The sequence below is a fragment of the Drosophila arizonae genome, chromosome 5 (assembly GCF_054131065.1).
Source record: "Drosophila arizonae isolate 15081-1271.41 chromosome 5, UAZ_ARI_1.0, whole genome shotgun sequence".
Lineage (NCBI taxonomy): Eukaryota > Metazoa > Arthropoda > Insecta > Diptera > Drosophilidae > Drosophila > Drosophila arizonae.
In genome coordinates this window covers 842838-870147 of record NC_142925.1, presented here as the reverse complement: position 1 = coordinate 870147, position 27310 = coordinate 842838, and the positions used below count along the sequence as shown (strand labels likewise).

General features: G+C 39.9%; 6 protein-coding genes across 14 annotated transcripts in view; 3 read left to right on the top strand and 3 right to left on the bottom strand.

The window, feature by feature from the left end:
- Nucleotides 1-65: 65 nt before the first annotated feature.
- MFS12 (Major Facilitator Superfamily Transporter 12) lies at nucleotides 66-5469 on the bottom strand. 3 transcript variants are annotated; one of them, XM_018012432.2, is made up of 4 exons: nucleotides 5315-5469; nucleotides 2121-2330; nucleotides 1412-1866; nucleotides 66-1301 (listed from the first exon to the last, which is right to left on the bottom strand). In XM_018012432.2, the coding sequence occupies exons 1-4, from the start codon at nucleotides 5349-5351 to the stop codon at nucleotides 567-569; spliced, it is 1437 nt and encodes a 478-aa protein (XP_017867921.1). In that variant the 5' UTR covers nucleotides 5352-5469; the 3' UTR covers nucleotides 66-566. The 3 variants fall into 3 exon arrangements, with proteins under 3 accessions (XP_017867921.1, XP_089326786.1, XP_089326785.1); XM_089470660.1 differs by lacking the exon at nucleotides 5315-5469 and adding an exon at nucleotides 4379-4598; XM_089470659.1 differs by lacking the exon at nucleotides 5315-5469 and adding an exon at nucleotides 2446-2685.
- Nucleotides 5470-6059: 590 nt separating this feature from the next.
- Nucleotides 6060-8369, top strand: Kdm4A (Lysine demethylase 4A). Of its 2 annotated transcripts, none has more exons than XM_018012431.2 (4): nucleotides 6060-6181; nucleotides 6330-6693; nucleotides 6750-7616; nucleotides 7674-8369. In XM_018012431.2, exons 2-4 carry the CDS (start codon nucleotides 6440-6442, stop codon nucleotides 8062-8064), a joined length of 1512 nt encoding a protein of 503 aa, XP_017867920.1. In that variant the 5' UTR covers nucleotides 6060-6181; nucleotides 6330-6439; the 3' UTR covers nucleotides 8065-8369. The 2 variants fall into 2 exon arrangements, with proteins under 2 accessions (XP_017867920.1, XP_089326784.1); XM_089470658.1 differs by having other exon boundaries at nucleotides 6099-6195.
- A 462-nt stretch (nucleotides 8370-8831) lies between these two features.
- Cul1 (cullin 1) lies at nucleotides 8832-13483 on the bottom strand. Its single transcript, XM_018012429.2, has 4 exons — nucleotides 13324-13483; nucleotides 11268-12402; nucleotides 9957-11000; nucleotides 8832-9875 (listed from the first exon to the last, which is right to left on the bottom strand). The coding sequence occupies exons 2-4, from the start codon at nucleotides 12141-12143 to the stop codon at nucleotides 9474-9476; spliced, it is 2322 nt and encodes a 773-aa protein (XP_017867918.1). The 5' UTR covers nucleotides 12144-12402; nucleotides 13324-13483; the 3' UTR covers nucleotides 8832-9473.
- A 95-nt stretch (nucleotides 13484-13578) lies between these two features.
- Nucleotides 13579-14649, top strand: LOC108616915 (uncharacterized). Its single transcript, XM_018012436.2, has 2 exons — nucleotides 13579-14167; nucleotides 14431-14649. The coding sequence occupies exons 1-2, from the start codon at nucleotides 13731-13733 to the stop codon at nucleotides 14588-14590; spliced, it is 597 nt and encodes a 198-aa protein (XP_017867925.1). The 5' UTR covers nucleotides 13579-13730; the 3' UTR covers nucleotides 14591-14649.
- A 301-nt stretch (nucleotides 14650-14950) lies between these two features.
- Nucleotides 14951-27310, bottom strand: part of LOC108615666 (uncharacterized) — a 34803-nt gene continuing 22443 nt past the window's right edge. For 4 of the 5 annotated variants that reach the window (XM_089469427.1, XM_089469426.1, XM_018010325.2 and 1 more), the window contains 2 exons: nucleotides 25129-27160; nucleotides 14951-15548 (listed from right to left, as the gene is read on the bottom strand). In XM_089469427.1, the coding sequence (XP_089325553.1) occupies nucleotides 15345-15548; nucleotides 25129-27160 (2236 nt within the window). In that variant the 3' untranslated portion in view covers nucleotides 14951-15344. The remainder of the gene's footprint in view (nucleotides 15549-25128; nucleotides 27161-27310) is intronic. The other variant, XM_018010326.2, reaches the window with a different exon arrangement.
- Nucleotides 18354-27310, top strand: part of Dgk (diacyl glycerol kinase 1) — an 86899-nt gene continuing 77942 nt past the window's right edge. Inside the window, exon 1 of one of the 2 annotated variants that reach the window (XM_018010323.2) lies at nucleotides 18354-18683. In XM_018010323.2, the coding sequence (XP_017865812.2) occupies nucleotides 18516-18683 (168 nt within the window). In that variant the 5' untranslated portion in view covers nucleotides 18354-18515. The remainder of the gene's footprint in view (nucleotides 18684-27310) is intronic. The other variant, XM_089469424.1, reaches the window with a different exon arrangement.

Sequence of the window (27310 nt, the reverse complement as noted above, 5' to 3'; positions counted from 1 at the left end):
TTATATATTCTGATTTACTATTGTCATGTCTATAGCCCGTGTCTTAAAAGTAAATTACACTTTAAAACTGTGTAATTAGGGCCTCAATATGTTCAACGAAGATTTATGAGTAAAACATGCCCATTTTATATCTCATGGAAGTCGGGAACAGAGTCGGAAGTATAACATTTATATAAATAATTAATACATCTTGTTAAGAATTGTATGAATATTTAACAAAATACCTCATGTAACTCGGATCCTCGATTATAGCTTTAATATTTGAATAATATAGTATTCATTATTTGTCAAGTTCTTACCCAGATTAGAATATTAAATGGCTTTCACCTAAATTTCAATCCTAATATCAAAATTCCGTGTATAGTAAACTGTAATAAAGTCAACCATACCACCTATATATGACTTATCAACTAACTTAGTTGGAGGAAACTTTTTTACAGGCCAGGAGACATATCTTTTATTATATCTATAAAACTATTATAATGCTATACTAGACTTAGACTAGGTCTATATTAGAAAAGTATATATACACGTAGAAACTTAATAGAACTCTAGATCAACTAAATTTAAAATCGATCTTCTTTGCCTTCTTTTGGAGTCAAGGTGCTTGAGTCGATTTGCAGATTGTTTCGCAATGTTCTTGTGCTGGACGTGTTGGACGGTTCGTTCCATGGCTGAACCGTAGCTTTGCCAAAAATTACGAATATTGCGTTGCAGATCAGATAGACGCCGCCGGTGATGAAGAATACCACACGCCATTGAATTGGATCCTCTTCGTTGGATACTATGGCACCCACTACCAATGGAGCTACGATTGATGTGACTCCAGCCAAGCCATTCGTAACACCCATCATAGGGCCCGCAAAGTTCGGCGACAAGTCCATATGATTTACGAGGTAGCCACAGAAGCAGGCGGCATTGATGCCCACAGCCAAGGTGAGCAGCACGATGGCCTCCGTCTTCTCATTCGCCGACATATAGCCAAGCCCAATCAAGCAACCCATCGGCACCCACTGACCAATGGAGTTAAACAGTTTACGAGACGTCGTCACCGCCAGGGTGCCTCGATTGATAAGCAAATCCGAAATCGGGCTAACCACAAAGCAGAGTACGCCCATGACAAAGTAGGGCAACGAAGATAGCAAAGCATTCGACTTGACGTTCAATTGAAGCACGCTGCTCATATAGGTGGGTATCTCTGTTAGGAGTGTGTAGAAGCCCCAGGTGAATCCGCAATGAGCAGCCAGCAGGCCATAAAAGGCCGACGATCTGAAGATCGATTTCCATGGTATTGCGAGGGACTGAAAAGAAAAATTTATACATGTATTAGTAAATATACAAATATGAGTACGCGAGCATACAAGTCGAGAAATTATGATATGGAGAGTATATTCTTATCAAGTACACTCACCTCTCCGGTATTATCGCTGCCCGTTAGATTCTCAATGTACTCCCGCTCGATTTTGCTAATGTTCGTCGCTGTGGCCGGTTCATTGGCGCCCTGCCAGAAGAAGAGCAGCGCCCAGAGCACGCTTAACCCGCCCGATATATAGAACAAGCCCGGCCAGCCCATTGCCGACTCGAATATGTTGCCACTACTGACCAAAATGATAGCTGTGCCAAATTGGGCGCCCGAATAGATGCCTGTGGTAAGGAAGCCACGCTCTGTGCGTGGCACCCACTTGGAGAGCAGCGTGTGCACACAGGGGTAGACGGTGCCCTGGACGAGGCCAGTTAGCACGCGCAGCACGCAAATGTTGATCCAGCCACCTTCGGCGGCCAACGGATGAAAGAAGCACAAGATGCCGCCAACAGCCGTTGACAACGAAATCACATATTTGGCGCCAAACCGCTTGGCCAACAGACCTGCAAGATAAACAAATAAACTCAACTGGGTGGCAACGAAGGTCTAGTCAACTATGTGGCAGCGCTAATTGTGCAACATTGCAAATTATGGTTCTTGTTGCAGAAATTCCTATTGACTTTCTGGCAACGCAAAATTCGAATGGTGCGAATGGCTGACAGCACTAGAAACTAACGGTTATTATTAAGCTAAGCTAATCAAACGAATCTTAATCATGATTGTGGGAAGTATACTAGTTGCATACAGTTACACTCACCTGACGGCACCTGGGACACCACATAGCCCCAAAAGAAGCTGCTCAGTATTAGCGACTTGTTGGACGTATTCCAACTGTAATAAGGAGCACCAGCTGTTGGCTGTGTCATTGGTACTATGGCGGCCGAGATGTTCACCCGCTGGAAGTAGTTGATCATCATGCCCACAAATAAGAGAATGGCTTGCAAATGGCGAGCGCCAAAGTTGCTGGCTGAAAGAATCAATGAGACGATGCTTCTGATTAGTTATTGCTCATAGGTGAATGATCATATTGATTGATCCTTTGTCGATCATTAGTCATTTGTCTTTTGTTATTGGCCATTTACTAGCTAAATGTCTTAGTTGAGCTCCCATTAAGAGTGGAGTCCTCTCGTTGCTGTGTGAGTAGACCATATTGTGATCCTATGGGATGATTTCGATGCGACTTTACTTATTGACTGTTCGATGAACTATGCCAATATTTGTTATTCAGTTAATATTCTACTAAATCCTAGACTTTATTTTTGCACGCATTCAAATTGTGTTTCAAGCGCGCTCTGATAGTAAGTGCGACGCTCAACAGCTTTTATAATTAACAACTATTGTGTCATTATCATTACCATTATCATTAACGCAAGTCAATGCAAATGCAATAAAAAACAAAAACAAAAGGCTGATGGAAAATTTAACACGCACAGTGGCGTAGGCGAAAGGGAAGCCAATCGACAATTGTAACTCTATACACATATAGGCCGTATCAGAAATATAAAATAAACAAAGATAATCACAGAGTAAATGTTATTATTTGAGCAAGAATCACTTATCTTTTCGCTATCTTCCATATATACATATATTTATGGAATATTACTTCCAGATAGATATTTGATATACGACTTAGACTAAAACCAGAATAGTTGAGTTAGAGCAGGTCTGGCTAGATAAAAATCTAACAGTATATTTTATCTATTAATATATTAGTATATGTTTATTAAACCAATTTATGTAGTATATTGGCATGGCTCAATTCAAGGGCTTCTTTAAGAACGCATGCTTTGACTGTTCTAATTCAGATCTAAGACTTGTGAATGTTGCATATATTCTCATCTATATATTCATTCGAGCTGATTAGGTGGGCTTGAAAATGTTTTTAAACTATCAGCTTAATTACGTCACCGAACGAATTAGCGCTGAGCATTTGCAGCTAATTACAATAAGTTACTGTTAACCATTTATGTTTTGTATACCCCGAACCCATTTTCAATGGGAAATCAGGGTATAATGGTTTTGTTAAAAATATATAACAGGGAGAAGGATGCGTGGCAGATCCCATAAAGTATATATATTCTTGATCAGGACGACGAACTTAGTCGATTCAACCCTGTCCGTCTGTCTGTCCGTCCGTTCGTCCGTCCGTATGTAAAAGCGTGTCGATCTTAGAAGATATGAGAGCTTGCTTGCTATAGAGACTTGCAATTGTTCTTTTCTAGGTCCGTACATCACTCGCATATCGAGGTTTTCTCCAAAAACCTTATCGAAAATAAGCTATTAAATTATATCTCCTACACCGTTAGAGCTAGAGTTTTTAATGTAGATTGATATTTATTTTATAAAATTTATATTTTTGTTATAATTTGATTATTGATTGATTGATATTGGTTCAGGGGATCTCGTAGTCGAGCAGTCTCGAATAGAGCTTTCTTACTTGCTTAATTTTCAGCTTTGCATTTAAGAGACCATTTCGCGAACCCATATATTATAACGATGCATTCAATTAAAAAAACAAAAACAATATGCAATTCCCGATGACTAATTAACGGTGCAAGCAATGCATTGACAGGCATAAAACATACCTCTGCCTTGCTTTCGAGATAATGTTTGATGTGCTTGTAGAACACCGGCAACAGTATAACACGACAGACGATCGGTAAACACACTCTTAATGTACCTCAGAACAGATAACGGTCGGCAATTCGCGATTAGCAAATTTTAAAATATGATCATTGGCAAAATGCCTCTGAGTCGCGGGTTCGAAAGGGGAAGATAAAGAGATCCAAAATTTCGCCTTGATATACAACATAGCACCAGATGGAACCACAGGAGCAGACCCTTTGGAATTGATGTTCAAGGATCATTAAAAACAAGATACCAGACATTGAAGACTTAGTAGGCGAGTTTGGAGAAAGCAGACAAGGAAAAAGTCGCCAAAGCATCGGATTTGCTTGGAGGCAAAGCCGTGCTGACGAATGTCTTGTGCCCATATAAACATAAGCTGACACTCACGTTAGTTACAACCGAGTACGTCGTAGCCAACATAAAGGAAGATAGAGCGAGAACCGATAGTGTTCAGGACACGGACAGCGAGTGCGGCTGAACATATAAACGACGCGTGAATAAATGTAGTAAAATTTCTGAAGAAACTAAATAATTGTATTTATTTAAACCGGGTTACCACAAAAACTTTTCATATGTGCGCCTATATATTTGCTTATCAACTGAGAAGCTGCATAAGCAAAATATCAGACAAGTATATGAGCGTCAGGGTATAATGAGAGTATAAGAGTCTAGCTTAATTATCAACAGGCAGTTGATGCCCTCCTTCTGCTTAAGCACATGTAAGACTTATATAAGTGGCGACTCAAGGCTTTATACATGGCTCCATATATAATTGGCTCTTCAAGACGAAATGAATATGTATATAGCACATACATTTTTATAAAGCTTAAGAGTATGGGTCTGAGTGAAAAGAGGATGTTCGTTCAGATCGACAAATGTCTGCTCATCTGTATAAGAACCGAAGCAAATGACTACAAAATTAGGGGTTTTAATTTAAGGTTTTAATTTTGTCACGGTATTGATTAAAATCGATCAGTTGAACTGATTAGTAAATAAACGGTATCTCCTGGTCAAGCATTTAAAAAAATAAAAACAAGTAAAAGAGATTGATACGTAGGAATTGTTCCGCATTACGTTCACTTATGACTAGACGAACTCAAGTTCTTCGACAGCGCGAATCAATAACCTCTTCCAGCTGATTACAAACGGATTTTGTTTTCTAAGAGTGCTCAATGAACTGGTATTTTCTTATGCATTGCTGATTTTTTTTACTTATATTAAACACATTTTACACTTTATCTAATCAATGGAACATTAGTTAAAGATTTGCCTTTCAATTTGAATCCCTTTTTAATGACATTTCATTGACAAAATTCAACTTACGCTTTGTGCACTTGTCCGTCGTAGATTCGTAACTCATGTTTTCAGAAAAATACTTTACTAGAACTTCACGTCGCTTCTGTTCGACTGAAACATGAATTGGCTTCACCTGTGCCTTTTATACGGCCGCTAAGAATTCATTTTCACTCTGATTATCTGCGAATGCCCGATTTGAGATAGCAGCTGGGTCCGTGTTTAACTTTAGTCATTATCTTGACTATTAAATAATAAAACAGACACACAAATAATTGCGATTTATCTTATTACCAACCAATTGCAATTTAAATATATTACTGTGGTTTATTATGTGTCAAAGATATAAGCATTGACATAAACACGTTTTATGTCTTTATTATTAATTTATGTTTTATCCGCTAATTCGCTAATAAATTATTTTTTATTATTTTTACTGCAGCTCATATTTTAAGTATTTGTAGTAATGTTTTATCTTATCTAAATCAAATTTAAGCTGGATTCCCTGCTGGAAGTGTGTAATTTAGTAATTTAAATTTCCGCAGAAATCTGTCATTAAACCTAAACCTTAACACCTAGAAAAATTCTGAGTAAACTAAAAAAAAAGAAGTGCAACGCATTTATTGTTTTATCTCATACTGATAAATAATTGCATTAAAATTTTTTCAAAGTGAATAGAGCAACTGAGAATGTAAATATTCATAATCTGGAGAGACCCCTATTTGAATTCGCTGTTCGAAACGCGCCATTTATTTGAGTAGTTTAACAACACACTTCATGCACATACGCTATCCAGCACTTCAATTTGATGAAAGTTCAATACACTCACTCTGCCTCCATTTTCTTTTCGTTTTCTCTTTTATTTCGTTTGGCTGGCTCTTCATGACGCCTAAGCGAGTAAGTGACACAAAGTGCGTAAGATCGGTTCAAATGAACATTACTTTAAATATAATAATACATATAGATATAACCCTTCAACTAATATTTTGTATATTAAAAGTCTCATATTTTTTGTATATTTGAATTTGCGCCATTCTTATGAAAGCTCTGTCAAGACTCCGCACACATTATCCAGCACTCGCTAGCAATTGAAGTGTCAACAGGCATTGCCAAACACTGTTTTATTATTTTGTTTTGTGTTACATTTTGTAAAAAATGTCGACCCGTTTATCGTTTGGCCATGATGATGCCGGCACGAATAATGTGCCCCGCATCATGACCTTCCGTCCCAGCTACGAGGAGTTTGTCAATTTCGCCGAGTACGTCGATTACATGGAATCACGTGGAGCACATAAGGCTGGCTTGGTCAAAATAATTCCGCCCGTAGAGTGGAAGCCGCGTCGCTCAGGCTATGATATTGAGAATATAAATATGACAATACCTGCCCCAATTTGCCAGGTGGTAACAGGGTGAGTGAGCCTGGACAGCGTGATGCGTAAAGTTCTTCAACTTGTGTTGTTTGTAGGGCTCACGGACTTTATCAGCAAATAAATATACAGCAGCGTCGCCAGATGACGCTTAGGCAGTTCATGGAGAAGGCCAACTCGGAGCTACACCAAACACCAAAGCACTTCGACTACGACGATCTAGAGCGCAAGTACTGGAAGAATATCACATATATATCACCGCTATACGCTGCCGATGTGAAGGGCACATTGAGCGATGAAGATTTGGATGTGTGGAACATTGGTAGATTGGACACCATATTGAATCTGGTCAATACAGATTATGGCATTGAAATCGACGGAGTCAATACGGCATATCTGTATTTCGGCATGTGGAAGAGTTCCTTTGCCTGGCACACTGAGGACATGGATCTATATTCGATCAACTATTTGCACTTTGGCGCACCGAAAACTTGGTATGCAATACCTCCGCGCTACGGCAGACGCTTGGAGAAGTTGGCGAATGAAACCTTCGTGGAAAACTTTCAGGAATGTAATGCTTATTTGCGCCATAAGATGACCATGATCAGTCCCAAAGTCTTGCGCCAACATAATATACCCTATAATAAGATCACTCAAGAAGCTGGGGAGATTATGATAACATTTCCCTTTGGCTACCATGCTGGCTTTAATCATGGCTTCAATGGTGCCGAGTCCACGAATTTCGCCTCCAAACGCTGGATTGAGTATGGCAAGAGGGCAAGCATCTGTAAGTGTCGTAGCGATATGGTTAAAATATCAATGGAAACATTTGTCCGGCGCTTTCAACCTGAGCGCTATGATAATTGGCTGAAGGGCGAGGATTATGGCTGTCATCCCGAGGAGCCCGGCAAGATCTGCGCCGCAGCCCCACCCACCATCAATGAATATAAAATAATTGAGGAGAGGTGAGATTATGAGACTGCTCTAATTCCTAAATACAACGAAATCACTTTCCATTTCAGCTCCCAAGCAACCAAAGCAAAACACGTGCATCGACAGAAACGCGGCTGCTCCTTGGCCGATGTGAATGGCAACTCGGATGTGGAGGCGCCGGCCGAGGAGGAGGAGGATAAGATCAGTGTCAGCAGTCGAAGCAGCTGCTCCAACTTAAAACAAGCTGTGGTCAAGCTACGTAAGCTGCCCTCCACCGTGACTGATGCCCAGCCCTCAACGCCCGCATCGCCCAAAGAAAAGTATGACTTCAATTCGGTCGCTGTGGTGCGTGTTAAACGACTCTGGAACGCTTTGCCATGCGAGAAGCCAGGCACCAATCTTCTCCCGAATGGCATTGTGAAGAATACGAAACGAATGCGTTTCCAGACAAAGGTGTTGACGCTAGACGACGAGGATTAGCAGGAAGCATTTCCAAATGAAGGCACAAATGGGGATATTTTTAAGTGTCAGCCTCTGCAAGGCTGTATAATTTTAAACCACGCATAAGGATGCGGACTATGACTAGTTGTTGTTTAAGCAACAAAACACGATTTTACTTTAAAAGCTTTGACGATCTCCATTGTTAATAGTTTTATAAGCATGCCACAATCAAAGAAACACATAAACATAACCTACCTATAATACTAGTCTAAGGAATAGACGTGTACCTAACAAAATAGTTTTGAATAATAAACTATGAGCTACGAAAGCATGAACATCAAAAATATATGTACTATATACAGTCTAACTGGCCATTGAAACATATGAAATATACATATATTTAGACGTGCGTCTGATAAAGAGTGTCAGTTCCACGTCCACGGATTGTATAAGCCCCATAGGGTTAGGGGCTTCATGTTTGGAAAATACGTTCATTGTGGCTGGCAAAGCCACTCAGATAATTCTATCTCAAGCTCTAAAACCTTAAACTTTGTAATCAATTTCTAATATAATGTGATTAATCTTTTTTTTTTTTATTATATTTTCCCTTCTGAATAATTGAATTTTTTAATATGTTTACACATTTAAGTATGTTTTGTTTATTTAATTTGCAACGCTCCGATCGTCAAAAGTTTTGTTGCATTTGCCGATTTATATAGTAAAAAAAAAAAACACACAGGAATTAAATTAAAAAACAGTTCAATAGGTACCCAAAAACTTTGCGATATCACTAAAACAGGAGGAGATGGGGGCCCGATCTTAAACGTATCGTTTTAATAACGCTTCAACTTTTATATTTCGTTTCGATTGTAGAACTTAACATTTGTCTCTCCGTAATATATATTTATAAATGTATGTATGTATGCATTAATGTATGTATGAGTGTGTGAAAGAAATTTTAAAAACGTAATGAACTAAAAGTAAAACTCATTAATTATTATGTATAATCTGAATAAATTGAAGAGCTACATGAATTTTTTATCTGTGCTTGCACATTTCTATAAATGTTGTTTTTCTTTTTCTTTACACACTTGAAAGAAATATGGGGTAAGTAGGGCGGAGGGCATATTCGCGAAATTCAAGAAGTCTTAGAATGATTTTATATATTCAGTGTGAAATGCAACGCATTCTAAATGCGTGAATCGACGAGTGAAGTTTATGAAAGATCTTGGAAAATATTGGCAGGCTTCTCTAATGGATATCTCCGACTTGGATATCTTTTTCTAGTGTGGGGCTGGCAAAAATAATATATATATATATATATATATATAATTTTGGAACGCATATATATATATATATATATATATATATATATATATATATATATATATATATATATATATATATATATGTAGAGAGAGAGAGTTATAAATATATATCAAATGAGCTTAGGCTAGATAGCTATATGTGTCTTTCGCTCCCTCCATGCGTTCCAGATACTCCTTCTCAATCAATATATCAATGCACTTCTTAATAACGGGCACATTCGGCTTAAATCGCGTCGATAGCTGGTTGAGTACCTCCGATATAAGATTTGTATGATTGAGACGTTTGCGCATTTTCATGATGCGTACGATCGCCGCTTGAATCAGCAGTTTGCGATCCTCCTCAATGTGTTTGGTGACAGTCTCCTGCTCCACTTTCAACTCAGTCTTCAATGGATGATTGATATTGATGCGACGCTTCTTGCTCTTATAATCCAAATACAATTCGACTGTTGAGTCGGGTGTCAAGCCATTTTCGCTGGAAGCTGAGGTCAACAATTTGGCCTTGAGGAGTATTTGCAATACCTAAAAAGGGGAACGTTATTAATACACACACGTACATATTATATACGAACTACTTGCTTCCTGTCAACTCTCATACTCTACCTGTATTAAGTTCTCCAGCTGAGATTGTGTGTTGTCGCATAACTGCTGCACTGTGAAGCTGAGCTGATCATTGAATTGCAACAGCACCGACATTTGGAACGTGCTCACTTGGAGAGTATAGACCGAATTGCTGCGACTCACATTCATTATCAGTTCACCCTTACATTTGTGATATAGCCAGTTCAATTTGCGACCCGAATGTCGTGCCGAATAGAATATGGTAAACTGTTGCACCGATCGCTCCAATTCCGAGGGCAATAGAAAGTTGTTATTTTGCGTGAAGGGCCATGCGTTGGTGGATAGCACCTCGATGCCAAAATCGATTTCCGATGTTATATTTTGTGTCTTCAGGTACTCCTTAAAATAGGCATTCAAGTCTTTGGACAAGCCAATGTCCTGGAACATGCGCTGCAGCTTCACGGTGTATTCATAGCCGCATGTCTGCTTCAGCTTGGAGATCATCATTGCCTCAGCATCGTCCGATGCCGACGAGTGGCTGACTAACCGCTTTGCCAGCATATTTGAATAGTACTTCTGGAAGACATCCTTATCCTCGATATATTTGAAGACGACCATCACCTGATTTAGATTATCCTCTAGCTCCTTATCCTCAGGGTTCTTCGATGACTTCTTGAGCAATAGATCGCAATACTTGGCCAACAACTCAGGCGATTTGCCAGCATTATTTGGCTTTGTCACCACATTTGAGTTAATGAATTTGCCGCACGCCTTGTCCAACGACGCCACGAATCCGTTGTTATTGTCAAATGCCGTTAGGACGAGCGCATTATACTTTTTGTGTGTATCGAGTATGGTTTGTACATAAGTCTTCGGATCGTTGGCCGCATCGCTCGTGCAACACTTTTCAATAGCTTCTGTGCCCTGTTGCAATATGTGATCTTCCAGAATTTTCTTCAATTGCTCCAAATTTTTCGCCGACAACGAGACCAGAGAATACATTCGTTTCAGGTCATCATTTCTGTCAGCATTCAATAGATTCTGGAACTCGGTGTGGAATAATCTCAAATGTTTATCAATCAGAACCTAGATAATAAAGGGGAAAACATTATTAGTTTACGCAATATCAAGGCAGACCTATAGATCTGCATCTAGGATAATAGTATAAATTTCTTAGAGCATATGATACATGTGAAACTCTTGGGGTTGGGAGAGCGTTATCTGAAACTTCAATAAAAACATTGATCTTCTAGGTTTCGTTCCCTCTTGAGTAAACTTTCGCTTTATATAAACCATCCCCAAGTGATTCATTTAACATGCTCATATTTAAACTTTACATTATGCGAAACACACCTGTTCACATGTGGATTTTAATATATCTGACGTTGTCTCGTGCAGGTAGGAAAGAGCATTCTTTGACTCGGGACCGCGAACACGTTGCTTCTCCTCTTCGAGACGATTCTCGACGTGTTTCATGTATTCGGTGACCGTGTTGGTGGATAGGAACGCATCCGATTCCTTCTCGTAGAAGGCGTACGTATCGGCTATGAACTTCGCTTCGAAGTTGTCTTTATAGACCGATAACTTGCGCTCGGTGCCATCGCTGTCGTCTTCATTGAAGCTCAACTCCACATAGCACTCGATGACATCCCGGACGAGGGCACGATTGATTAGCTTGCCATTTCGTTCCTCCTCAATGGATTTGAGTATCGCTTTGGTCACCGGCTCGTTGAGCACCTGGAACAGATGACCTTTCCAGGCGACAAGAGCCAGTCGATAGATCTTATAGATGCCCTTCTGGCCCTCCTCGCACTCACGCTTCACCCAATTACGATTGAGATAGTTGCAAATGCCATCCAGGACGGTGCTGGAAAACTGATATGATTTCCATTGTCGTGTATAGCGTGACAGTAGAACCTCTTCGCCTCTAATCGACTGAAAGGTGGTCAGCAGATCTTCCAAATAGTTCTTCAGGAATATCTCCAAGCGATCGTACAATTTCTTGCCCACCAACTGAGCACCGCCAGCCTTGCCGCTACTGCGTCCACTCGGCGCGGCACTAACGCTCGTGCAATAGTCGTAGACGTGCGTATAGAAGCGCATATACTGTTTGCGCGTTAGCGATTTTTCATGCTCGAATATTTGCCGTATGCCCCCTTCCAGCTCGTTCCATATGTCATCCAAATTGACCAGACGCTGTGTAGTTTGAGAATTGCTCGATCGATTCATTTTGGCAGCCGATGGCAAATCTCGTTTGCCTTCCAACTGTTGTCGATGTTGCTGCTGTTGTTGTTGCTGCTGCTGCTGCTGTTGAATGACAACTGGCGCATGCGACTGGGACGTGGATTGACTGTCCTGATTGCGTCGTTTGGCTGCTGATCTTGTCTTGGGTGTTTTGGTCGGAATTTTGGCAAATCAAGTGTTTACAATTTATGGGTGAGATATAAAATGTCTGTCTATATATAAATATATATATATATAAATCAATCTGCAAATAAACGGAAAATTAGTAAACTAAAGTAGGCCAAGAACTTTTAATTAAAACAGAAATAAAACAATTGAAGAATTACTTTTGCATATCAACCCATAACAGCTACGCTCTACTCTGTAATTAAGCCATTCCCTTATTTGTTCATGTACTTATACATATATAACTTCACAAACCAAATATAAATATACAGCTGTAAATATATACTAACAAATCCAAACCTTACTTTAACTTCCAAGCAATTGCTTACAACAAGTTTTTCAGCAAATTAGTTGTGTGTGCTTAATACCCGTTCTACTTATTTTAAAGGGTATAGCGCATAACAGTATACAGTTATATGGCTAGAGTGTTCGTGTGTGTGAGAGCTTATGCATATATTGGGGCTTAAAGTAAAGCATGATGCAAAAAAAATGTAATACGATATGGCAACTCCGAAACTTACAAATAACACAAAACAGTAAACAAAAATAATACTGAATACCCTTGCAACACATACATACGCATGCATACATACGTACACACACGCACACACATAAGCATGCATTTTAGTATGCAAGAAAAAGTGGTATTGCATGTGTGAGTGTGAATAGGCATAATTTAACTTCCTGTTAAAGTAAACATACACACGCACGAACGCACACATAGTTACACATACACTCACACTATATGTGCATAATTGGTCTAATAAAACATGTTTTATTACAGCAGTCTGAACACAAGGGTTTATTCATATAATTTTCAGCACAAATGATTTGGAAAATTAGCAATCTAGCATTTTTCACTGTCGTTTAATCATTGACGTCGTGATTTCCCTTTTGCAGCACACACACGTACTTTTTCTTCATCTTTTGTTCGCCATTTTCACAGGCACACATACACAATTTGCTAATATGTTGAGTCTAAAGATTTCCATTAATTTACCTGTTTTCAGTAGTTGTTTATTGCTACGCTTGTATTATTAATTTTTATTTGCAATGTTTTTAATTTTAATTTAACTAAATTGACGATTTTTTACCGTTTGTACAAATCACTTTTTCCAACTAAAAAAAGTTACGTGCTGCCAGACAGTGCCAAACATTGCAAAGTACATGCAGGCACTGTGGCATCACTGTAAGCAAGAAAGTTGGCTGCACTGCGAAAGTGAATCGATAGACAATCTTGCAGCCCCAGTCCTATCGATATTTTAATACGAATTTTTGGAGCCCTAGTCAGTGTAAATAAATAAGCAAATCAAATAAAAACAGATCAACATTTTGTATACGTCAGAAATATTTGCGAGCTTGTTTTTAATCCTTGCCCAACGCAAATTAAATTAAAAATACTAATAGATGGAGTACACAGTGCAATGTTGGCAGCTATGGCCTGCGGCTTTCTTGTTGACGTTGTTGCTTCTCCAAAGTGATGCGGCGCCCGAAGCTCTCAAAGCAGCGCCAACAACAACAGCAATAATATCAAGTAACACTAATACCAATACTAGATTGCTAAGGACCGTTAAAAAGGATCAGGCACCAGTCTCCATATTGCCAGCGACACATGAATTGGGCGTGTCACACGCAACTGCGGAATCCTCTACAGATAAAGTTGTCGTCATCAGTGAAAATCCCCAGAAGCTAGGAACAGTTGTCGTTCCAGGCAAATTGCCCGAAGAGGAGGTGCACATTGAACGTTCAAACAATGATTTTCCCGATACATACGTCGCTGTCTTCTATATTCTAGTGGGCATAACAAGCTCTGCCCTATTGCTGCTGATCGTACGCATTTATCGGTATGTATTAAGAGGCTCCCAGTCAGCTGGCAGGTACTGTAAAGCTGGCAACGCATACGATACTTTTCGAGCTTCAGTTAACAGCTCTAAAAGTCATTTTCAATTATCATCCCTAGTATGACAGTTTATCTGTGTTTACCGTTAATAGATATAATGTATAATAATATTGTAATATGTTATCAGTTTATTAGTTCGATTTATGTAAAAGCTACGCTTTAACCTCATGTAAACTCTTATTGATAATGTTATCTTTCCATTTCTAGTCTACGCTTATCTCGTGCTGAGCGCAAATACGGCGTGCAAGGCGATCGAGCCAATCAGGAGTTAACGCCGCTCCCAATGGCTATCGAAGATGTAAATAGCGACGAGGAGGAGGATCAAACACTATTCGAAGTTAATAGGCAGAGCATACGCATATTATGAAAGCCATCATATTATGATTCTCATTAAAAACAGGAAAATACAACTTGCCTTCTCAGTTGCTCATGCAGTATCTATTATAATTGTAATTGTAACATGTTTTTTTTTAGTGTATCGTAGTTACTAACAAGATGCCTACCAGTTAAAGTTTGCCTTAAGATTTTCTCGTCGCATTTTTCTCAAAAAACAAAAAAAAATTTGTGATACCAAAAGTTATTTATATAAGGAGTTCGATAAACGAAAAACAAAATATTCTACATACATATATGCAAGAAGTATATACAAATCTGTATCTATATATACAGCTACAAAACAAAATCGTTAAAAAATAAATGTGTGTATTAGAAAAATATTAAATAAGTCTTTTCCATTAATATTGCTTTATTTATTGATACACAAATTTACACTTGTTTAGCTCAGACTTAAATCTAATACAATAAGCATACATATATGTATATATAATGGACGATTTTATAAAGTTCCTTCTGCACTTTTACAAAAAATCACTTAACGCCTAAGATCACAAAAATAATTTATTAACAAATACTGCGACTGCATGTTACCCCCCCAAAATTAATAGTAGTGTATTATAGTGAGGAGTAAACTAGAGCTAAATACTAAAAATTAGTTGTTATCGATTTTGTTTTGTGTAGCTGCTTAATGCAAATCTATCGATTACTACGGCACTTCAATATTTTTGTAGTTTATTTAGATATATACGTTTATGCTAATGTTCAGTTAGGTTTGGGCCGACAGACTATATCATGCTGCCAAACATGCGTTTGCCGCGCGTTAATACCAAACTGACAACCATAACGGTTAACAGAAAAAATACGAGACTTAGAAATGTTGTTATCAGGCGACATCTTTGGCGGAATTTCTTCTCCTTTTCCATTTTCAAGCGCAGTTGCTCGGCGCGCGGCAAGTCGAGCGTAAAGTCTGATTCGGGTCGAGATGATGGCTGCAATAAAAATAAATATATATCAATAAAGATCAATGTATTTGACAACTAGTTTGTTAATCTTAGATCACTTAGATAGTCTACGCTGTTAACATTAGTGCTGTGCCGTGTACGTGTGACGTCACTAAGAAGCACAAGAATAAATTATTGACCCTCTTTCTGCATTACTTATTTAATATAAATAGGTTGCACAATTGGCGACAGCAGTCTATAACATACATACATAGCAAACTTAACGTGAATAGGCTCTACTGTTAACATGATATGTAAACCCAAACGAACCGTGACGTCACTGACAGAAGAACAGTAAGTTATTGACCTCACTCCCACTCTCACTCTCACTAACAAGGTAATTTCTGTATACAAAGGTCTTGTTAGTGCGATCATGTAAGCCTCTACAAGTGACGTCACTTAAACATCTCGAGTACCTAGTAAACCTAAAATATCCATTACAGCTCTTATATAAGCTTAATTAGCTAATTAACATTTGGCGTTGAAAACCTAACTCTTTTATGTAAATCGATTATGCACGAGTCAAAAAATGTATGAGTGTGCGTTTTGTTAGGTAGGGTCAGTCAACAGCAACGATTACGAAGATGAAGAAGGTGACCGCTGCTTGGTTAGCTGGTTAGCTGGCTAACTGAGTCGCTCGCTGGCTGACGATTGGTTTGACATTGATGCCGTCGTTGATCTGAATTAAATATTTTTTTTTTATGTAGATTTTAGGCTAAGGCCCTCTTGCTCCTACTCTGCTTGATTTATGTTTGTTAAGCATTTGAGCGCGGCTACAAATTGTTTAACATAAATCATAGCAAAAGTATTGCACATTTTATAAACACGTACATTTTTGCAATAGCTTCAAGGCGTGGCACAATACAGACACTGAAAAAGGGCGCAACGCATACAAATTTGACCCACTAAGCGGACGCTGTCGCTGTTGTTGTATTTTGCGCATCTTCAAGTTTTTTCTTGTTGCCGGTTTTACAATTTTTTAGCGACACAACCTTGAAAATCGTATGTATGTATGTATGTATGTGTGTATATGGTACAATATTGTTAATGTAACAGGTTTCTTGATTCTCATGCAAAATGTTAAGTAATTGATGCAACCTCTTTAAATTATACACACTTTGACAACTAAATACTAAATAAAAATACTATATACTTAGGCGGGAACAGTTTAATAATGAACAAACACTTTTTGCAACCGGACGTTAAATTGAAAGCGACAAGATTCTATAATAGCTCAATTATGATCGACAAAATTCCTCAGATATCCAATTTCAATAATATTGGCAAGTGAAAGTTTTGCGCATATGCAATATAGTCATTAAAAGGGCATTCAATTTTCGTTTGAGTGCTCACACACAAACACAGAGAGATACACATACATACATATTTGTAGGCGTGTGTGTAAGTGTTGTTCAATTCGCATTTTTGCACTTCATTGTGTGTGAGATACCTTTTTTTTATTTATTTACTTTTTTTTGTGTGTGTCGTTGTTGTTGCCATTGCGCACATTGTCTTCGGTTCGTTTTTTCGAAGATCAAAATCTCGCGTTTCGTGCCCGATTATTACGTTCGCTATCAATGCCCGCTGCATTTGCACAAACATACAAACAAATTAATATATGTAAATATGTATATGTATACGAATATACATAACATTTAATGTGAGATATGAAAATGAGAAATTAAAATGGCAACAACTTTGCGGTATCTCCGTTTTATTTTATTTTTTTGCCTTCCGGCTTCTTTTCTTAGCGCGCATCCCAGCTTTTAGCTACGCTTCGTTTAGAGCTGTTGATTTTTTGCGTTTGCTTATGTTATTGCTGTTGTTATTGCTGTTTATCAGTCAAAGTACTTTGAGAAGACGACGTAATCGAAGTGTCGACATTGACGAGAAAATTACCGCATTAACGTTACGCATGTGTGCGTGTGCCTCTGTGTGTTCGCTTATAACGGTTTTATTGGCCGCGTATAGCAAAGCAAAGTGAAGCAAACCAAGTGCAGATGTATGTGTGTGTATTTGTATATGTGTTTGCAGTGTAGCTGGAAATAAATATTTGAATGCAGCGCCTAAAATATGTAAAGCCGTTGGATTGTGTTAATTGATTTAAAGCTACTTCAAATAACCTAATTTAATTAGGCCTTTAAAACGTGTGGTAGAAAAAAAAAACAGAATAGGTAAATGGAATGTAGTAATAAGAAATACACTGTTATGTGAAATGTTAAAGACACATCCTTAGCTGTTAATCCAGGGAGATAGAACGAGAAAGATACAGTTTGTGCTGTTAAGCGAATAAATATTCAGTTAGCGAGAAATAGCCTGAGCTGCCATACTTCCTGAACGCTTTGTTCAATGAGACAGAGACAAAAAAAAAGATATAGAGAGAGAGAGAGAGAGAGAGAGAGGAGGGAAGAGCTTAGAAGGATAGGTTAGCTTTTGTGAGACCGACATAAACAGAGAGAGAAAGAAAATACATATATTTACTGACAGATTCAGAGGCCTCATAATATTGTGGTAACATGAGAGTGAGAGAGTGAGAGAGCGAGCGAGCGTAAGAGTGAGACAGGAAGAATTTGTACTAAAAAATGATTAAAATTACAATTACACCTCCATTCACAGTTTCTTTGGGAATTTCGGCGAGCTCGAGCTGTGGGTAGGCCTCGCCCTGAAATGTGATTTAGCTAATTTGCAAATGATGCCAGCGCAAAAAATTATGAATATTGGATGAGAGTTATTGTTAATGTTGATTCGTTTATCATACATATACGAGATATGCAGATGGTGTTTAGATAGGCATATGTATATATTGTGAACTGAAGCTGTAAATTCCCCAATATCTAGCCTTGGCTCAAATTGGCGCAGCTGCTGTCTGCCCCGTTTTGACTTATTTATTTATTTTTGACTTGCAAATCTTTTGCAATAGACACAAACAGCTGAAATGAAAATCCATATGGATATATGAATTTAACTGGTTACTACTTTAATGTGCAATACACGTTTTTCTCTGACATTGAAAGCAACTATATAAATAACATACAAATATATATGAAATTTTTTTGGCCTGCAAGTTGGCCAAGTTTAAAACACCGCTTGAAGAGAGAAAACAAATTTCGGCACGTACTCAGTGTAAGTACCCAAAATATAATATATAAGAAACCAAGTAAAACCGTTGCAATATGGCAAACGAATAAGAGAGTGCATAATAATAGCCTTCCTACATTTCTTAATATTTCCACATAGGTCAATGGCTTTGACAATTGATAAGATGAATGCAGATTACCTCATTGAGAAATTCTTTTGATTCTATCATTAGCAGATTTTACTATAGACAACAGTTAAAATCTCTTCGCTTTGCTACGCTTGCTAAGCTGTAACTAATTGTGAATTATATTCGGCCAAGCGACTGATACGAATTAAGTATTTGACAAATGGGATGCTAATAACCATATCATAATAGTCGTATATTTTTTGATCGAGTTTAGCTTTGTACAAATAGTAATACTTTATCAGTAAAGAGTCCACACACACGAACATAAATATTGAAGTTTCACGCTTTTTTGTATACAGACTTATATATATACATATATACATATATTGTATCTCTACTTAAATCACGTTTTCAGATTCTAGATAAATGGAAAGTAAAGTAAATATTTCTTCTTACTTTTGTTAACACTTTCTAGTCTTTTATGATTTGTATTTAATTTTATGTGATGTTTCTTACAATTTCGTTATCCGTCTCTACTAAGTTAATATTACCCATTATGTTAATCAACTTGTTAGTTAAGTAAACCGCGTTGGTCTGAGCTTGGATATGAACTAACTGTTCGCACATCGAATTCAGGCTTCTCTTAACTTTTAGCTCAAGATAATGCAATAATCTACAATAATTTGCAATAATTAGTTTTGTGCAGATACAAAATTAACGTTTTTATGTTAATTGAAACGAAGTCTGAGAGTTTGACAGACTCAAGATATTTATGTATATATTTGAATATATTTGTGTATATGAAGTGATTATGCAATTGTGCAACACCTGCTCTTACACCTTTTTTATAGGGCATATTCAGTAGGATCTATTGGAACTGCTTAAGGAGGGTATATTGGTTTGTGTAATCAGTATGAGGGAACCAGCAAGGTATTTATGTATATCGACTCGATCTATACCTACCTACCTCGGTTGTTGGTCTATCTTTCTCCATAGCCCATCCATCATCATTTAAATAATTAAAATTCATAAATACACAAAATTGTATCAAATCAAATTTCTATATCTAGAACCCAATCTAATTGCCAATCAAGTGTGAAGTCAGGGTATTTCCTAGTCAGGCACTCCTTCTTACACTGTGTGGCAGCATTGAAAACGCATTCAACGTTAACTAACTGAATGCAACAACGAAATGTGGCTGCACACGCGAAAAGCCGCAAACAAGAAAAGCGCCGGAAAAGCTGCATAAAATAAGCAATTGAAAAGGAGCTCGATAAAGGAGGGGGCAGGAGGCAACAGGGGATGTGTTACACCTAGTGCACCTGTCATCTCTCGAACGGAGCCAATCTCAAATCTTGTCAGTGTGTCAGCGAGTCAATCAACGAGCAATGCACGCAGCCGTCCGAGTGCCAATGAGCAAAGGATTGATGTGGGCGTGGCACATTACAAATAGGCGCCCCTGGTCAGCTAATTGAGCTGAAAGATTTGGTTTTCTGGCCTCATTGTTGTTGCACGTGACGTATGACTAATAATTGTGGCTTTGTTAATGCAGCTTCCGCGCTATTCAATGAGTTGCAGGGGCTGAATAGATTAGGCTTATATAACTGACAGAGCTTGGAGCTACCAGAGCGATGCCTTCAATTTTGGGGGTAGCCTAGAGGGGCTAATTATCATTTCGAGTAGTTTTAGCAGCAATTAATAAGAGAAATTGATAAAGAGAGAGAGGGGGAGAGAGTGGTAGAGAGGGAAAGAGATGGACCGAGAGATAGGAGTTGATAATTAAGAGACCTCCATAAAGAGAGTGAGAAAAGGTCAAGTGACATATGAAGGGTAAATAAGAGAGAGAGATAGAAATATAAATAGCAAGAGAGAAAACGGTAAAGGAGAATCTTGCTTGAAATTTGAATATATATATATTGTATATATGTTTGCAATCAACGAAGTATGCTTAACTTGCCGAACAGCTCTCGCTCAGATGATGGATCGCGAATCTCACTAGCCAGGTGCTATCAACGCGAGCAGATGCCGAGATGCATTTGCTTATCTATTTGCAGCTAGGCTCAATCAATCAATATTTGAGGCAAGTTGGGCTGGCAGTTAGCTGAAGCTAGTCGAGCGAGTCGAGCAAGTCTCGCCTCGGCGCGAGGTGGACTATCAAAGAGAATGAATGGGCGACAATTCCCCATTTGTCCATTTGTGCCGCTTGCTCTTGGCCAAATGGAAATTGGACAGAACGAGCCAAGTTTGTTTTTCATTTATATTTCTTTTTTTTTTTTTTTTTTTGGCAGCTCGATTTCGGTGTCTGCTTTTGATGGGTGGCTCTCATTGGGCACGCTGTAGCGGCAGAGGCAGCGGCAGCAGCAGCGGCAGCGACTATTGCAACACTTTGTGGCAGCGACTGTTAAAGAGTAGTAAACAAAAAAAACTGCAGCTAACAGCAACTTTGTCTTCGCTGTTGCTTTTGCTTTAGCTGTTTCGATTTCTGTTTGCGTTTTCGTTTTCGTTTTCATTTTCATTTTGGCATTCATGACACAGCAAACGAGTTATTTGCCGGCCAAGCGGTGCGACGAGTTTTCAGCCAGCGAGGGTAGCCAAGCAGAGTTGTCTGGCAGAGGGGGCGTGGGTCGGGGGGCAGCTGAAGATAGCCTTAACTACTTATTATAGTCAGCCTGTCTGTTTGTCCGTTTGTTTGCTCAGCATCCTTCTTGTCTGTGGTGGAAACGTCCTTAAAGGTCATTCGTTTTGTAGGGCAACGCAAAAATGCGGCTTGCTGCACCGGTTTCTTATTTTAGTTGCCACTTGTTGCATGTTGCTGTTGTTGTTGTGGCCGTTGCTGCTGCTGTAGTTACTTTATCTGGGCTCCGAAATCAATGGCGGTCAGTTGGTCAGCCAGATAAGCTGGTAGCAGAGCTACCTGTTCGTCGAGATGCTGCAGGCCTTTTTTTCTTAACGGAATTTTAAGGTTAACCAGTACCGTTTCTTCATGCGTTGCCATAGCAACTGTGCTTAGAGTGGAGTACTGTGATTATATTAGCTATGCGAAATAAAGCCTACAGTTCATATTGCTATTCCTCATTCATTGCTTAGCATATATAATATGTTATCCATCATAGATTATTTGTCATCAATTATTCATGAGTCAATATTATCATTTATCATTCAATATTATCATTAGCCTCTCCCCTTCTCTTCATCATTCATTGCTCATCGTTCATCATTCAAAAGTATAACAAGAATCACCCATAAAGAGTCAAAAAGCGAAGATAATAGCTTCTGCAGGGTATCTCTTAGCCATGTAAATCCGTTGTTATATTGTTGACTTTGCCTTTTGCACTAACTGTTTGACATGCATTAAAGCCCAGTTACAGCTGCAGCAGCACCACAAAAAACCTCAAGTTCAAATCCCGCTTCGTGAACGTGCACATCGACTAGTAAATAGGTAGAGATACCCACAGAGGTATATATATGTATATATACGGCTGTCATTTAAGGTGAATAAACCACAGTCGTGCGCTTACCAATTTCTGTTGCCAAGCTGAGTCAACGAAAAACAATAATAATAATAATAATAATTATTATTATTAATATTATTTTGCATTGGCATTGAAAGTGAAAACTCATTGAGATTCTCCATGCATTGGCCCAGAGAGACCGTCCAAACAAGGCCCCCCAAACCAAAAATTCGCTTCATTAGTACAGCGGATATTGCATAATAATCGCCACAAAGTAAGGCAAAGGCCAAAAACTGATTTTTAGCTGCCAAATGGGCCTCGATTGCAATATTTGTATAAAGAATCAGTTCTATGTGCGAAGCACTCATCAAATATTGACGTAAGCGACGCAGAGAGGGAAATACAGAGTGAGAGCGAGAGAGAGAGATAGGTACACAGAGAGAGACGCAACATATGGAGGCAACAGTGCAGATCGAGTGGAAGTTTCCAAGCGGAAATCAACAAACGGGACAACTCATACATAGTCTACTTTTAAGGAAGTATTTTTTCTGGAAGTCAATTGATTATTAAACACCCATTTTTGTCAGTGTAAGAATAGAAATTACATGTATTAGTGATAGTTAGGCTAGACCCTTAATATAGAAATTCATCTAGAGTATCAGGTGAATTTTTGGCAGATAAATATAGATATTCCAGAACTCCTCTATGCATTTTTACTTAATTACAATAAAATGTAGTCAAGACTTGTTCACAGAGTATGCACAGCTTTAATACATTGCTTATTTTAACACATTACTTAATCATTACTTAATTACTTAATATTATATCCACACATATCCATTCATAAGCCTATTCCATCTCTGCTCCTAACTACTCTCAAATTGTTTACAGTGTATCCCCGCTGCATATTACTTCATATGGGTCACACTTGTAACTCTAGCCGATGGCCAGTTGCAATTGACTTTGCATTGCCTCTATTGTGCACGGCTGGGCGTCAGCTATTTTTTAGTTTGGCCAACATTGCGTATGATTAATGTCTTTTGGCTAATTGCCACTTAATGTGAAAAAAGACTGTAAACCCAAATCGAGGAGGTCAAGTGTGCCAAAAAGCTTAAATTGTTAACTGTTCATTATTATAGTAATACTCGCTCAGCAATCTCAAAACGGGGTATATCGCGTGCCTAGGGATTTTAGATTTTGAATATGTTTGAGATTATATAGTCATTATAAGCTTGCTACGCTCGATTGGCGATTTGACAAAGAGACAACTATGAAATCAATAGATTTAGAGGCAGAGTAATCCATCATAAAGACACGGCTAGATAGACTCGACAATGCGTACCGCTCTTCCATTCCTGCTGCTGCTCTTTCTAATATATATAGATATATAACAAATTTTACCTTGAGCTCCGATTATTAATATATTTATCTAAGAATTTCCACTAAGATTTTCTTCTAAGTTTTTCTCTTAAGTCTGTAGCTGTACGGTCACAGAATTCAATTCACTTCACTTTACTGCACTGCACTGAACGACTGACTGACCCCACCAGGCCTGGAAGACTGAAGAAATGCTGTAGCTGCAGCCCTTTATATAGGGCGACTTTCACTCAAAGCCTATGACGCGCTCAAATATTGAGCCCGACGCCAGGTAGGGATCGTTGCAGTCGAACTGTAACCGACCAATGGGAGCACTCTCTGCACTCTCTGCTTTCTACGAGCATTCTAGCTTCGTATTACTCAAATAGGCATACCAAATCAATGCTGCTGCATACATAGAGAGAACTTCAATGACCTTCTGTAGTTCCTATTCGTTCCTTGCTTGTCTTGGGCAGAGAGACAGAGAGACAGACGGAGTGCCAGATTGTGAGACAGACATAGTGAGACAGAGACTGATATACAGACAGCACCGCGAGCAATCACGCATAGCTACATCGATTTATCGCTGCTCAAGAATATTTATGTATGCTCATGTATAGCCTATGTATATTCTTATATGTTCTATTTATATTAATATTTATAATTCTTATATGTTCTATACAGTGAAACATCATACATGGTAACTCTTAGTCGAGCAGTCTCGCCTAGAGCTTTTGACTTGTTTTTGTAGCGTATTTCTGGCAATTTAATGTTGGCGTTAGACAGTTTTGGCTGAGGGCGGGAATTGTTGTTGGTGTTGGCCTTTGGCTGTTGGCTGTTGGCTGTTGCGAGTGCATCGCTCATTAAATTGGCTAAAAGTGCATCGATTGGCCAAGTTAAAGCCGTTGGCTACAAACTGTTCGTGCAAACTTTTATTAATTTCATCCTTGGCCGCAATGTGACCGCCAATGAGTAGATGCAACAGCTGCTGGTGCTGCAGAAGCCGCAACAGTAGCAGCAGCGGATGCCAACACCGGACGTCGACGGCATTGACGTCATTATTATGATCATTATTATTACTATTATTATTATTGCTGTTGAATTCATTGACGTTTATTATGCGATACAGGCGATATTATCGCTGTCATGGCCAACGTTCGATTTGGCTCGTGCACTGGCATCATGATTAATGATTAATGATGTGCGTGTGCCGCATGTAGGAGGCTACTGTTCAGATTCAGATGCGATATCGTGTATAATTGAATATATATAGAAATATATGGAGTCGCATGGATATCTGGGCAGTTGCATCAAGTGGTTGCATTTGCCACAAGTCTTAAGGCAACAAGCCAGGGACAAATGAGTAATAAGAGTTCATTCGCGAGGAGTATCCGACTTGAAGATACCTTTAAACTATGATCAGAATTATATACATATAAGAGAAGGGATGAAAGGGAGCATGGCGAAGAGGATAAGACTAAACACTTTCCCTTATAGCATACATTTCTTTTAATGGAATATTCATGATCAGTTTGATCAGCTGTGCATTACTTACGTAGGACAATGTTGGATGTGCACTGCTGATGACCAGCTCAGCGCTGCCTCCTGCTCCGCCCCCGCCGCCGACTGCGCTATGCCGCTGCTTGCCCAACAGCGATTGGTGCATGCGATTCGTGCCGTAGTACATCTCCCAGATGCTCGGCTTCTTGCGGTGCCACTCCGCAGTGCTGTCGTCCAGCTTGTCCATGCTGTTGCCCAGCCGCGACCTCGACTGATTCGCATGGAAGGTGAGGTTACGTTGCATCTGGGTGATCATTGTCGTGGTTGTTGTCGTCTTTAGCTCCACGGGGGTGGGCGACGGCGTCAAAGTGGGCGTCGTTGTCGGCGTGGGCGTAGGTGTGGGTGTGGGCGTGGCCGTCGACTCGACATAGCACTCAGCCAGCGGAAAGATCTCAGTGATGGACTTGCGTTTCATTTTGAAGTTCGGATCACTGGCACAGCGAATGGTCATAATCTGTTCCCTCGCCGAGATGAGGACACCGTCTCTCACCGATTCGTAGGGATTCAGCTGTGAGTCTCCGGCATAGCTGCGCCTCCGCTCGAGTGCATTCTGTAGCCGCACCACATGCTGCTGCCGCCCCAAGCCGCTGCACAGCTGGCGCAGCTCCAGTTCGCTGTGCTGGTTCATGCGCTGCAAATAGGACTCGAGCTCGTTCTTCAGCGTCTCTATCATGCCCTCCAGCTCCTGAGGTATGTGCGTGGTGGGTGTCGGCGTCAGGTGGCGTATCTTGTCCCGCACATCCTCGAGCAGCTCCCGGGTGCTCTGGAAGTGCAGCTGATCCTCGTAGCGCTTGGCATAGGCCGACGATGAGTTCGTCGAGTTCGAGTGCTCCACTCGATAGGCATTCTCCGGACAGGAATTTATATATTTGGCACATTTGTAATTATTTTCTTCGAGCTGCAAATCGTTGAGGTTGTCAAGACCTGACAGCAATTGCTGTTGGCTTAACTGCAATCGTTGTGGCTGCTTTTCCTGCTGCTGCGAATCATTGAGAAAGCCTGGATTATCGATGCCTGACAGCAATTGTTGCTGCTGTCTGGGATGCTGTTGCTGCTGCTGCTGCTGTTGCAAGTCATGCTGAAAACTTGGATTGTCAATGCCTGACAGCGACTGTTGCTGCTGTCTGGGATGTTGCTGCTGCTTGGGCTGCAGCAGAAATGCATCTAAATCGATGTCCATCAGGGAATCGTCCACTTGATCCTGCTCCTGGTGCTGATGCTGCTGGTGTTTCTGTGTCGCATAGCCCTCCCTAATCGTGGGCAGCTGATTGTAGACGCGCAGCTTCTCCCCAATATCCAGGGTGGGGGCAACTGTTGCTGCTGCTGCCGTTTTGTCCTGCTGCATGTAGGACAGAGCGGGAAAGCTCTTCAAGTGTCTATCCAAGTTCTCAATGCTCGTCTCCAGAATTCGCAGCTTGTCGCTGTAGAGCGGCAACTGTTGCTGCTGCTGCTGCTGCTGTTGTTGCTGCTGCTGCTGTCCATTGTGAGCCAGCTCAGGTGTCGTGGCCAGCACCTGCTCAGCTGCCGCATCTTGCATAGCCAAATGCTGACTAATCGCCTTCTCATTGCCCGGCAGCTGCAGCTGGGGCCGCTGCTTGGCTGCGATTGACTTGCCGCTCTTCTCTGGCTCGCTCGCTTCTAGGATATCTATGACCGGTTCGCAATAGATATGCTCGTCCAGCGAGTAAGTGGAGCATACGTGCGAGCTATAATAACCAGACGAGCCGCTTTTATCTGTCGAATAATGTGAGGCAGTTGCCCGAGCAGTTGCTGCGCCAGTTGCTGCTGTTGGGGCTGGTGCTGCTGCTGCTGCTGTGGCTGTTGCTGGTGCTGGCGCTGTGCTGTTGCCCAGTCCGGAGTCTGTGGTCTGTGTGCTGCTGGCATTGGATGCTGTGGATCGTTTCTTGCTCCGTATCGCTGATGCTGCCACACTTGGCTTTATATCGCTCGAGCGGCTCAGAGATGTCCCGGCTGTTTCTCGAGCATCGAGCGATGCTGTCAATGGCATTGAAGTTGTCGCATTGCTGCTACATAGAAAGAGAGAGAAAGAGAGAGAAAGACGAAAATACAAGTGAGCAAAATTATTGAACAAAGTTGGGAAAAATGCAAGTATTAGCTAGATTAAATCACTCCAATCGGGTATGCACGACTAAGAGATGCTCTGCTTAGTAAATACG